The sequence below is a fragment of the Pezoporus wallicus genome, unplaced genomic scaffold (assembly GCF_028554395.1).
Source record: "Pezoporus wallicus isolate ANWC-B61680 ecotype Strahan unplaced genomic scaffold, APGP_CSIRO_Pwel_v1 contig_7461, whole genome shotgun sequence".
NCBI lineage: Eukaryota > Metazoa > Chordata > Aves > Psittaciformes > Psittacidae > Pezoporus > Pezoporus wallicus.
Window position 1 is genome coordinate 1,409,654 of NW_026637976.1, and position 12,657 is coordinate 1,422,310.

Genomic DNA, 12,657 nt, shown 5'->3' on the forward strand with positions numbered 1-12,657 from the left:
GCCAGGCTGCTCCAGCTTTCCATATCCAAGTGCTTCAGAGACAGCTGAGTACGTCACAGGGATCACTCATGCAGCAGCACACCCACAGGGAAAACTGATTTGTGCCTTGCTTCGTCATTTATAAATTATTGAAGCATATATTTTAACTTATCTAATACAACTGAGGGCATTCTTGCGCTCATGGCAGTCTTAATTCTTTAAGCCACTTTATCTGTAAAAACAACCACTGTGTCATGCAAGTTTGTGAGCACAGGGCTGGTTTTCCCTTCAAACCGCACCAGGAGACAGCAGACAGCAGTTTGTATTCTCATTACTGAGGTATGTCAGTGGTTTTCTTACTGCAAGAAGCAGCGTTTGTCTAGGACATCATGGACTTATCTGCATAAAGCTATTTGTGTCAGGCAGAGGACAGGCTGGTCCTTATAGCTGCGTGCCAAAGATATTCAAAGCATCTGCAAGGCTGCATTGAGTTCTTAAAGGTAGCAGAAGGGGGGGAAGTGAGTTTCTAGAGCACTACAGAGAAGCCAGCAGGTTCTCAGGCCCTCAGAAGGAGTTCTGTTGATGCCAAAGAACAGATACAGCTTAGAACCTGTAATAAGCTGTAAAAGCATGAATGAGTTTCAAGTGAAAATCGTTGACTCCTTTTCTTAGACTCATGGGATGAAGTTTGGGATGAGGAAAGGCCACAGGAGTCAAGAAACTGGGATTAAGACAGGAAAGACAGAGTCTACTCTATCAGGAGACAAACCCCAAGAGAGGAAGGCAGTGTTTTTACCTGGAAGATCATATACTGACCAAGCTTTGACCCTAACACTTATCATCAAAGCAACCATCGAGGAGCAAAAGCAGGCTCATCACACGATTTATGGATTTCAAGTGGGTATTTGAGAGACTTCATCATGACTCATCAGAGAGCAATGTGAACCGTTATGGCAAGCCAGCCAAAATAATTACCATCATAAAGGCTTTATATCAAGGTTGAGCCTGTGCAAAGTATATGCAAGCTCGAGGGAATGGCTTACACAGGTAGCAATGTCAAACAAGGTGGTGCTTGGCAGGGCAGGTGATGTGCTATGAGATAGAGGTGAGGATTGAGCCAAAGGCAGAGGGATAGCCGCTCACCACACTTCTACAGGTGATGAAGTAAGTACCCAGAAGCCTGTCCAACACTTGAAGAAGAGGATTTGTCGTCAGTTATGAAAAGAAACCAGCAAATGCAATGAGTCACTCGACTCCAGCTTACTTTCAAAAGCAATAGCATATAACAACAGGGGGAGTTTATATATTTGGCAGGAAAGTGATGAAAGGCAATCGTACCAAAAGTTGGCAAGGAGCATTGCGCTGGCCAGGATGGGATTTGGTCATGCAGAGCTGAAAGAACACATGATGAAATCTTCGAGGTGAAATGTTATTTTCCATCTTAATAAGCACATATAAAGGGTGGCAATCAGTCAAAGGTGCAGACGAGTCAGACACAGCCTTTGGTATGTGGCAACGACCCAGTAAGTATGAAAGGATGCTGGATGCCCCGTAAGAACTGAGTAATAAAACCTGCAATTAAAACTAAAACCTGCAATAAACTGTAAAAATGTGAATGAGTTTCAAGTGAAAATCATTGACTGCTTTTCATAGACTCATGGGATGAAGTCTGGGGATGAGGAAAGGCCACAGGAAGTCAAGAAACTGGGATTGAGACAGCAAAGACAAAGTCTGCTCTATCAGGAGACAAATCCCAAGAGACCTGCTAGAGCTTCACCACCCACAGTGGAGCAGCTGGAGGATGAGGAGGGACATCACACAGAGCAAGAAGGGTCAGAAAACATGAGTCTGGACTTATCCAGAGCCAAGGGGTATCAGGCAATACGCTGTGATACAGACTCAGATGGGGCAATGTCTCATCTTTTGATCTGCCCTCTTGCCTTTTTGATGCTAACAGGGAACAACCCCAGTTTTACCTGCTGGGTTGCTGAGGTATCTCAGCTCCCAACCATACTCTGAAGCCTGGAATTTCCCTGCAGCATAAATTCATTAAAATCACAGAATCATAGAATATTTGGTTTGGAAAGGGACTCTGGAGATGCTCTAGTCCAGCCCCCTACTCAGAGGCAGATACAACAGCTCAGGACTGTGACCAGTTGGGCTTTGAGGACCTCCAAGAATGGAGATTCAGGTTTAGTTTAGTTTAGTTTTCTCATGCTTAACTATGAGTATTTGCCTCACCCTCTGTGGCTTAAAGTGATTTTAAGTATGGACCAACAATTGGATGCCATGGGGCATCCACAGATCAGGTGTAACCCCACAGCCCAAGTAATAAATTGCCAACATTACAGCTCTGACATCGTACCACACTAAATAATGCAGAAGTATGCTTGAGAAGCAGGCAGTAATTATAACTGAGGCATAGAATCCAGCGAGGGAAGAAATGTTATCTTTACAGATAAAATCAGTAATAAATGCTACTGCATTCATAAATAAAGATCAGTCTGGAAACAAACCCTGGGTGGTGTCATGGAAAGTTCACAGCAATCGACAGCTTCACGGCTCCTTCCTGCTCTGGGTGCCTTCACTCAGAGGCTTTAAAGGCTTCAGAAAGCTTTCCCTTTACTCAGGCTTGGGTTTAATTGTAAATATGAAGCAACACAAAGCAGTAAACAACAAAGTATTGGGGTCTGGGTAATGAGAGTCTAAATGCTGGCTTTTATCAGGTTTTACAAAGCAGTGCTCAAGGGGTACAAACCATGTCCCCTCTCAAAGGTCTGGAGGGAACAATGTGGAATACATAGAGGTAAAAACAGGGGAAATACATTATTTTGGGGGAAAAAGTGTCACACAATGAAAAACTACCGGAAATTATCCACTGCAAAGGTGTGATTTTCTGCCTTATCCTCCAACTTGCTCACACGCACATTTTGGGGTCCTGTGTCCATCACATTTCCCAGCCCAGCCCCTATATGTTGGACATGGCCTGCAGACCCACATCATATCCCCATACCTGAGCACCTTCTCAGGCATAGGATACAGCTCCATTAACCCCAGTGTGGTACAGCTGGGGACTAAAACACTTGCAGGACCCCTCTGGGAATAGAAATGCAGGTGAATGTGAGTGTGATTTTCCTCCCAGCTGGATGATACCCAAAATGCCTCCTTCTTTCCCTTGGTTTTGCTTCACCAGTCGCCTTGCTCCAAGCCCATCAGCTGTTTTTGTTTCCAAAGGCTTTGCATGGGTTTGCTTTTTGATGTGATGCTGATACCATCTGCTGCGTTTGTTCTTCCACGGTCAGTAAGTCATCCTTCAAATTCCTCAGTGCCCATTAAACTAATGGGGCTGACCTTACATGCACAGGGGCTTATGGTGATAAAAGCCAATTATAAACCCAAGAATTACTTTAAATGGGCTTCTGATTCTGGGTACCTGGCCTAGGAGACAGCCCTGAGCCATATGAACGCAGCTTGCCAGCCTCTGCTGGGAAACCTGTGCTGCAAAGGCTGGGCAATGCTTTTTGCTCTAAAAATGTCCCCAAACCTCTTGAACTTCACATTTCTCCCTTCTCTCCCAGCTCAAATCCCAACCCCAGCACAGCAAACTCAGTGGGACTTTGGCCAGGAAAGGGCAGGTTTTTCCCTAAAGGCCCCAGTGCTCCAGTTCCATATTTATCTCCAGTCGGATGCCCTTGTGCTGGGCTCCTGCTGGGAAACAGTCAAGAACTGGAGAATTTGGCTGTGGGTCTTTTCTGAAAGTTGAGCATAAATTTTCTCTCTTGCTGGTTGATGGGTTCATTATTTGCAGCCACACAGGAGCATTCCTTGTCTGGAAACCTGGTGCTCCCACAAATGGCTGCATCCTCTGCATGTTCCCATCAATACTGGGCTAAAGGGGGCTCAGCTAATGCATATCTCCCAGGGGTCTATATTGGATAGCAGAGTTACGGGTTTGCAAACACAAGTCCCACTTCTACAAAGTGTCCACAGCCACAATAAAACCTCTAAATAATGAAATCTTAGTACTTCCTAAATTTCCAAATCCAGCATTGCAAACTTCAGATATTCAATTGCACCAATTGGCTAAAGCCAAAAGCTCGGTTTTCTAACTGTGTAGATACCTTAAGACCTTTTCTTTACCCTAAAACCCTCTACATCCTTGCTTCAATCCTTTTCTTGGCACTCAGATGGGCTAGAAATCTGCTCATGGTATGGAATCATACAACGGTTTGGGCTGGAAAGGACCTTAAGATCAGCCAGTTCCAACCCCCAGTAAGGACATTATTAAGGACACAACTATCACAGCAGTGCAGTGTTGACTCTGGTCCTGCAATGCATCTGGTAACACAATATGATGAAGAGCTGAGTTCAGCAAGAAGAATAAGGTGTAAGAGGATAAGAGAGGTTCATCCTCATCTGCTTTAAACAAAATGATGACAAATGACACCATTTAAAGATCCAGATAGCTCAAAGGTCTTAACCGATGGGTGGGATTCACCTCAGCAGAGGTTTAGGAGTCTACAAAGTGGATGTGTCCACCTGAGCTCATCAGTCCCGGTTCCTTGGAAAGCCAAGGGAAAGAAATGAGCTCTTTCAGAGTGCAAATGATTTGCCTCATTTTAGACATCTTTACCCATCTTCTTCCCCAAAATGGACAGCTTATAACCATCAGCACATGTCTGACTCTCAGTGGTATTGGTTCCTGGGGAATCACAGCAAGGAGACCCTGACTGATTGGTAGAGATCAGCAATGATCTCCCTCCGTTTCTGTCTTCTAGGAAGCAAATCCCAGATTATCTGTGGCTCTCTGCTCTTCGCCAGACTCAATAGCACCTCACCTAGCTTATGTCCGAAGGGAAAGAGGAAAAAAAGTAGGGGGAAAGGCAGCAGGCTCTGAACTGCTCTCAAGCTGCTCCTTTGTGCCAAGACCACTCCATCTCCGGTATTGTTTACACTGAAATAAAAGCTGAACAGTGTCAGATCTTAAAATAGCTTGCTGTTTGTGGAGCAGGAAAACCAGGGTCAGGGAAGTTTGGAATGAATTTAAAGGGACAGGATCACTAAGGGATGAGCTGGGATTCAGGCAAGGAGGTGTTCACATGCACCTGAAGTTCAACCAACCATAAGCCTGGTGCAAAGTGAGCTGGGGTTGCAGGTTCTTCCCTATTCATCTCAGTGAGGCTGGGATCAACCCAACTGGATCAAGCCTGGGGATGAGGTGTGACATCTACATTTGTCCCCCCAGAGTGAATCTAAAGCCATAGCTCTTCCTCTTGTTAGGAAAACTCAACATGGTAGAGATGGATGGGTGGGATGGATCCAAATGCCCTTGAGATGTGCAACCAGTGGGACTAGATGTGACATATGATGTTTTAAAAGAATGAGCTTCATGACACTGAGTGCAGAAAGCATTGATGAGAATACCAAGGAAAAGGCCACATCTGTATGTATGGTAGGATGCTGGGTGAGAGGAAAGGGCTCAAGGCTCAAGGACTCCACATTGCTGTCCCACTGCAGGCCACCTCCGAGTCCCAAATGGTACAAGGGACATTGGGTAGGTGGATGGCACATGGGAAGGTGGGATACATAGAGGTAATCCAACCAGACCTGCCCCATTCACCCATGGATCAAACTCAACTCAACTGTAATCTTGCTCGTTGCTTATTGTAGAGTGTCGTACTGTCTGTTAGGGGACAGACTGGCCTCCGAGTGAGCTGGTATCCAAGTACAAACCATACCAGTGCTTAAAGATGAAGTCAAGACCAATAGACTTGTGTCAATAGAAGCTGAAGAGTCAAGTCCTGTCCCACCTTGAGGGCGGAAAGCTCCACAAGAGACTGCTTGTTCGGCTGCCCTTAGGTGGCACTGCTGCCTGCAGGCGTGGAAACAGAGCGCATCAGGACTCGGGTGCTTTCAGGGACACAAGGATACCTCCACCTCTCTCTTTGCCCCTATTTCTCAGCCCTTATTCCTCATCCCCCAGCACATTCCCTGGCACAGTGCTGGGCTTGTAACTTCCTTGAGCAGGGGAGGAAGGAGGCGTGTGCCAGACACAATAGCAAGGAAGTACCTGGTCTTGTGGCAGTCATTAATTAGTGTTTCCCCTCTGCTTCAGTTCTGCCGGGCCACGGGACAGACATCAGCAGTAGAAATAGAGGGGCTGCCCCACAGCCATCACCTTCCATGGGCTCCCCAGTGCCTCGCTCCTGCATGTTGGGATGGTGAACACTGGGGATTCAGGGATATCTTTGTGCCAGCCCATCTTGAGCTCCCTTTGCTCAGCAAACACCCATGTAAACCTGGCTGCAAGGAACTGATGGGGTGGGAGACATCACTGGCCTGATGCTGGGACCAACACATTGTGGGTGGAGAAGAAGGAAGGAGCAAGAGCAGCTGTATGGGCTCATAGCAAAGACTTGCAGGGAGTAGGATGGGGAGCAACCAGACAGCAAACTATATGAGAACCCCAGCCAAAGCAAATCAAGTGGGTACTAAAGCAGTGTATTTGCATCATGGGCTGGAAGGGGCACCCAATAGAGGGTCTGGGGAGCATCAAGCCAAGCACAGCTTCAGTGGGGACCATGCACATGGGGTGTAGGAGCTCCCATCAACATGAGTGCAGAGTGATTGCTGCCTGGAGGTTGATCTCACAATCTCTGCTGGAGTGAGTGTGGCTGAGCTGAAGGAGGGAGGAGAGATACTCAGCTCTCCATTAAACATTAATGCTCAGCCCTGACTTGCATGCGGCGAGACGGTAAAAGCCTGGAGACTGCTGGGGATTGATCCCAGCCGTGATGTGAAATGCCAGCACCGAGCCTTGGAGATGGAGCAGGGAATGAGCCAGAGGCTGGGACTGCCCCATTGCAGCCCCCGGCAGAAAGCAGAGAAATAAATTAATGACGTGCCAGATAAATAAAATAAAATAAAATAAAATAAAAAATGAAATGAAATAAAATAAAATAAAGTAAAATAAAAGACACATGCATGTGCTAGGTGTGGGAGGCCACCATTGCCATTCACAGCCCATAAGGACAGGAGCCCAGCACCATCCTTTTCCCATACCCTGCTCACCATCTTCGAGCCTTCAGCTCAGAGCAAGGACATTTACTCACCCTCAAGTATTCCCTTCTCTGTTTCCATGGCTGGGTTACACCTCTAGCACAGGGGCATTAATGCAGTGCATGAATAAGCTCTTAACACTTCTTGAGTGTTTGCTCAATACCCATGTATCCAAGCCCTTAGAGATCCACTGCTCCATGAGGAGGTGGAAGGGGAGCTCCAGGGACCACAGTAAATGGGGATAGAGTTAGTAAAGGTATTGACCCCTCCAAAATAACCTGTGCATGGTTCCCTGCAAGGATGTGCTTGCTGCGAGGACACACATTGCTTCACACTTCTACACTGCCATAGCTGTGCCTCTGTCCTACCAGGAATGGGACAAGGAAGGGTTTTGTCGGAAGCATCCGCTCCAGAAGGAGTTAATGGCACAGGAGATGTGTTTAGTCGGATTTGGGTTGTTTTTTTTTTAACTCCAACAAACAAAGCACATGAGAAAATCCAGTTCACAGCTGAGCCCTGGCTGCTTGCCCACTAGGGCAGAGAAAATGCAGATGGTCTGAAATACCCACGTGCCTGCTTTTCTCCCATAGCCTGTGGCTCGGGGTCCCCAGCAGGTCTCCCCTCATTGTATCTGAGTCAGACAAGGTGGCAGTAGTGCAAATCACAGTGGAAACGCAGTGCTGAGCCAGGAGGAAACCTACTTCCCTTGTGCACCATCAGCTTCCTCGGACCTGGGATGCTGCAAGGCTCTGCTTGCTCAAGCCCAGTAATTAGCTCTCAAAGTAAATAGGTGTTAACAGAAACAAAGAAAGAGCCGCAGCCTGGGTAAACACTTTGGAGTCAGTTTAATTTCCCTTCTCCTGGCAGATGCAATCGTGCTGCTGTGCAATTGTTTTCAGGTTAGGGCAGGGAATGAAGCCCTGATGGGTTTGCAGAGCGGCTGCTCCTACTGGTGGCTGCAGTACTGGGGCCATCACTTCGCTGACATTGAGGTTCCTGAGGCTGAATCGAGCTTCCGATGGACAAACCAGATGCGTAACACAGCCGTGATCAGCTAAACCAGCAACTAGCCATAGCACAATGTTAGCTCACCCTAAACTCCAGCCTGTTTCTTAATCCTAAAGAGTTCGCCAGTCTAGACAGGACATGAAGAGCTAATGTGAAAACCAAGCAACATACTATTTACACACTCCCATTGAGCTGCAAAAAGAAAGAAGCATCAAAGGGTATAAATCTGTTTGGTTTTCTAGGTTTTTTGTCTTATGGGAGTGAGGGCAGCGTTGTCCTGTGTCACTGCAGATGGTTTGCAGCCAGTTTACATCACCGTATGCAGCTGCTTTTGGATTGCCCATTTGCTCACTAAATCATGCTAAAAAGCAAGCAAACCCCCTTATTTTCCCTATCATCATGGGGAGGTGGTGAAAGAGGCTTTTACTTCAACTGCCCCATCAGCTTTTCCTCCACCACCAGTGGGTTAAAAGCAAACTCATGACTGGTGACTGGGGCTCAGCTGATGTGGGGTAACCCTTCAAGCAGGAGGCCAGGGCTTGGAGCAAGCTGCTCTAGTGGAAGGTGTCCCTGCCTGTGGCAGGGGCTTGGAACTGGATGGGCTTTAAGGTCCCTTCTAACCACAGTATGATTGTGTGTGATGGCTGTGGTAAACAATGGCGATGGAGTGTTTCCCTGTCCAGGATGAAAATACATCCCAGCCAGGAACAGCCTGGCTTTGGGGCTGGACCCAGCAAGGCTTTTGGGTCAGTGTAAAGGAATTGCACACCCAGGAATGAGTGCAATCAGAAGAATGTGCAGAGCAGTTTCCCTGGCAGTCCCCGATCTCGTTCCGCCACGCTGCCTGTCTGCTGGGAGAGGGAGGTTTAGTTAATTAATTGCTGCAATTAGCATGGAGTTATTCCTGCCCCTGATGGTTACCTTTTCCTCCCCTTTTTGGTGCATCCAATTACTGACTCATTCATTCTCCAAGGCAGGAGCCACAACAAGGCACAGAGAGGCTTGAGGATGAGGGAGTGAAGGATCTAAGAAAGAAATACCAGCTGTCCCAACAAGCTCTATCGCTACCCAGGAACTGCCTTAATCTCATGCAGGCTCCTCATCACTGTATCATACAGAATGGTTTGGGTCGGAAGGGACCTTAAAGCTCATTCAGTTCCAACCCTCTGCCATGGACACCCTCCACTAGAGCAGGTTGTTCCAAGTCCTGTCCAACCTGGCCTTGAACACTGCCAGGGATGGGGCATCCTCTTCTATCCATCAACATATGGCTTCGAGGAGGTGATGAAGACGGAGCAATTACAAGTCCTGCTACTATTGTTTTATTTCCCCCTCCAGCTGACCCATCATGGAGGACAGGTGATGGGCTTAAATACACCCAGATGGACAAGACTCCCAATACTCATCACACTGCAACAACCCCTCCACCTCCCTGCCCAGCCTCGGGCCGCAGGTCCTTCAAACGATCATTATCTACTTTGGGAAAGCAATGATTTATTGCCATTCCTTAGCAGGGATGGTGAAGGAAAGGTGAGTGTGGGGTCACTGCTTTAGCAAGCACCAAAGCGAAGCACCAGCTCTGAATAATTCATGCTCCCTCTTTTCTGCAGCATCTGGACACATCTGCTGCATTTGCTCTTGCAGGCTGTTTCCCACCTTACTCAGAGCATCTCTCTCTGGCAGCTGGGTACTGTTTCAAGTGGGTACTTTCCCTACAGCATTAACGTGCTGTGATTTTGTTACAAATAGGGATTTTTGTTCCTCTTTTGCTGATGTCACTCCTTGATCCTGCAGGGAATAGCGCTCGGATCTCTGCAGCCTGATGAGCCCTGTGTGCCCTTCGGGACAGATGTACTTGCAAACGGGAGATTGTTTTTCCTTGTGCTGCCCAGATTTCTATTTCACTGAAGTCCCGTATCGATCCCGCTGCTGCTGGCCTGAGAGCTCATTTTACTAAATGGGAAGGAAAAAAAAACCCAGTTCCCCACAGCTGAAAACAGAAAATCCTGCAACAAAACAGCTCCTAAAAAAAAGGGTCCTGAATGATTTCACTGAACCTGCTGACACTGGAATGGGATGTGATTTATTTAGCCTGACCTTTCCCTGAAAGACTGTGCTGGTGGCATTAGCAAGGATCCTCTCTACCACTTGTACACCCATTGCCAAGGTGACATCCCGTTTCCTGCGTCAGCCAGCGAATATCACATCCGTGCTGCTACGATGCTTTGTTTGCTGTCCTGCCTGACAAGCTCTTGGCAGGGTTACAGCTCTTGGCAGCTGCTCCACAAGGGACCAAAACAGACTCAAGCTGGACGTTATCATAGGGAGCTTCATGTAGACAGAGCTCAGGGCTGGAGTAGCCTGGATGAGGCTGGACCATGATGAGATGAAGCAAAGATGCCTGGAGGTGCTACTAAGTGCAATGGGATTGGAAGGTGACTGCATCCTGTGCTCATCCCCATCCCATCTCACTATGGTGAGCCCTTGTGGCTCTGTGGAACCAGAGGCATCTCACTAATGGTTACTGCAGAGGCTTGACAAAGCACAAGTGAGTTTGGATGGTGGAGCATGACCAGTAGAACAGGTCCCACCATGGAACACAACCACCCTGTGTTCTCTTCTCCCAGCATTTTCACAGTGAGCCCCAGGAGGAGATGGGGATTCAGGTGGGAAGGACGTGTCTGTCCTTCAGTGAAAGCCTGCCAGCAGTGGGGACACCCATGGTGGGGAATGACATGGTCCTTATAAAGCTTCTCACCCACTCCACCAAGGGACTGAAACCTCTGAATGAGGAGGGATGTCACTGCTGGTTCCCATCACTCCAAAAAGGGACTTTGGTGATGGATGAGGACCAAGGGTGCAGCTAAAAAATCCCCACATCCCACCAGCTTCTATAAGAGACTCAAATCTACAGTTACATGAAAAATTGATTAAGTGGCCAAAGTCTGCTCTGCTTCAGATGTCAAAGGCAGGAAAGCCTCATGGAGGTTTCCCATGTGTCCATCTCTTTCCCATTCCATCCCTCCCAGCCCTCCCATAGGTCTGATCTGAAAGAGGAGCTGTGCCCCATTGGGAGGACAGGGCAGGAGATGCTCTTGGCCATGGACATGACTTTCACAGTACCTGTGTTCTCCTCGGACTGGTTGAAGCCACAGATCTGGCAGATGCTGCGAACCCACTTGTTCATGTCATCCTCCGTCTCAGCCACCAGGTAGAAGGTTCTGTCACTGGTTTTGATGTCGAAGATGTAGCTGTCTTGCAGCTCCTTCTTGTTGAAGGTCAGGCCTGCGTCCACTTGCTCACAGAAGTTGAGGTTGATGACACGCAAGGGTTTCTTGGAGTGGTCATTTTTGTAGTACTCCAGGACATCAGGGTCGCCACTCATCCGACCGCTGCGCAGGACGAACCAGCGCTTCTTCCATGCCTGGAACCGAGAAGAGAGGAATCATGAACCCCATCACTCAAGTCATGAGGGTCAAGAAACCACTGCCATGCACAGGAGGACACACAGACATGACCCCTCTCTGCCTTGGTTGCTTTGGGATGCTGCTCAGGCCATCCCTGTAAGAGATGCGCAGGCTCAGATCATCAGTTCAATACCCAAATCCCACTGGTTATCAGGGAGAATTAAATACCAGAATATCATTGTAGCTTAAGATGACTCCAAGATGACGAACCAGCACTGCTTCCGTGACTGAAACCAAGAACAGAGGAAGCATGAACCCCATCACTCAAGTCATGAGGACAAAGAAACCACTGCCACGTACAGGGTGACACATGGACGTGACACCTCTCCGCCTTTGATGCTCTGGGATGCTGCTCAGGAAATCCCTGCAAGAGGTGCACAGAATCACCTCATCAGTTCAATACCCAAATCCCAGTGGTTATCAGGGAGAATTAAATACCAAAATATCATTGTAGCTTAAGATGCTAAGCTTAAGACTCATTAAGCTTAAGACTCCAAGAGCTGCTTGTTTTGAGGCTTAGAGCAACCTTGCTCCTACCTTACAGTTGCACTCCCAGGACTTAAATACCCTTTCACCTCAATGTAAGATAATCTGTGGGGGGGCATTACTGGCAATGCTGAAATGCCTTCCAGCAGCTTGGAGGAGCTCAGGTGCTTCAGACCTGAGTATCCTACCCTCCAGAGAAACCCCTGAGAGCACCGCAGTGCAAGTCTGCAGATACCAACCACACCAATTCCATCTCTGTTTAAATGCCAGGATAGAAAAGGCTAATAAAACCAACGAGGATCTGGTTTGTATGTTTTAAATATCAGGAATAATGCCAGAGAGACCCATGGAGAATCCAAGCTTCATTTGTTTTTCAGCATCTTCTGCTCCCCAGCACGTAGGAAACCCCTTAGCAAAGGAAAAGGTTATCAGTGATTCTTCACAGCACTGCTGACAGCAGCCCCATGCCAAACTGACCAGGGAAAGACCTCAGGGGCTTATGGTGTTTGAAGCAATACTCCAAGATAAATGTCAGCCCTCAGCCCTGGCATTGGGAGCTACAGCCCCTCTGCTCTCACCAATGCCAAATGCAGTTGGGAGCCCACAGGAGGGGGAAGAGACAATGATAATGTGCTAAATACTGCCACTTATGTTATAT

At 47.8% G+C, this 12,657-nt stretch overlaps 1 protein-coding gene across 3 annotated transcripts in view; it reads right to left on the reverse strand.

The window, feature by feature from the left end:
- GAB2 (GRB2 associated binding protein 2) overlaps window positions 1-12,657 on the reverse strand; it is a 101,126-nt gene that overhangs the window by 23,263 nt on the left and 65,206 nt on the right. For all 3 annotated transcript variants that reach the window (XR_008972069.1, XM_057408548.1, XM_057408547.1), the window contains exon 2: window positions 11,170-11,470. Coding sequence is in view for 2 of the 3 variants with exons in the window: in XM_057408547.1 (XP_057264530.1) it covers window positions 11,170-11,470 (301 nt within the window). In the remaining variant the exon portion in view is untranslated. The remainder of the gene's footprint in view (window positions 1-11,169; window positions 11,471-12,657) is intronic.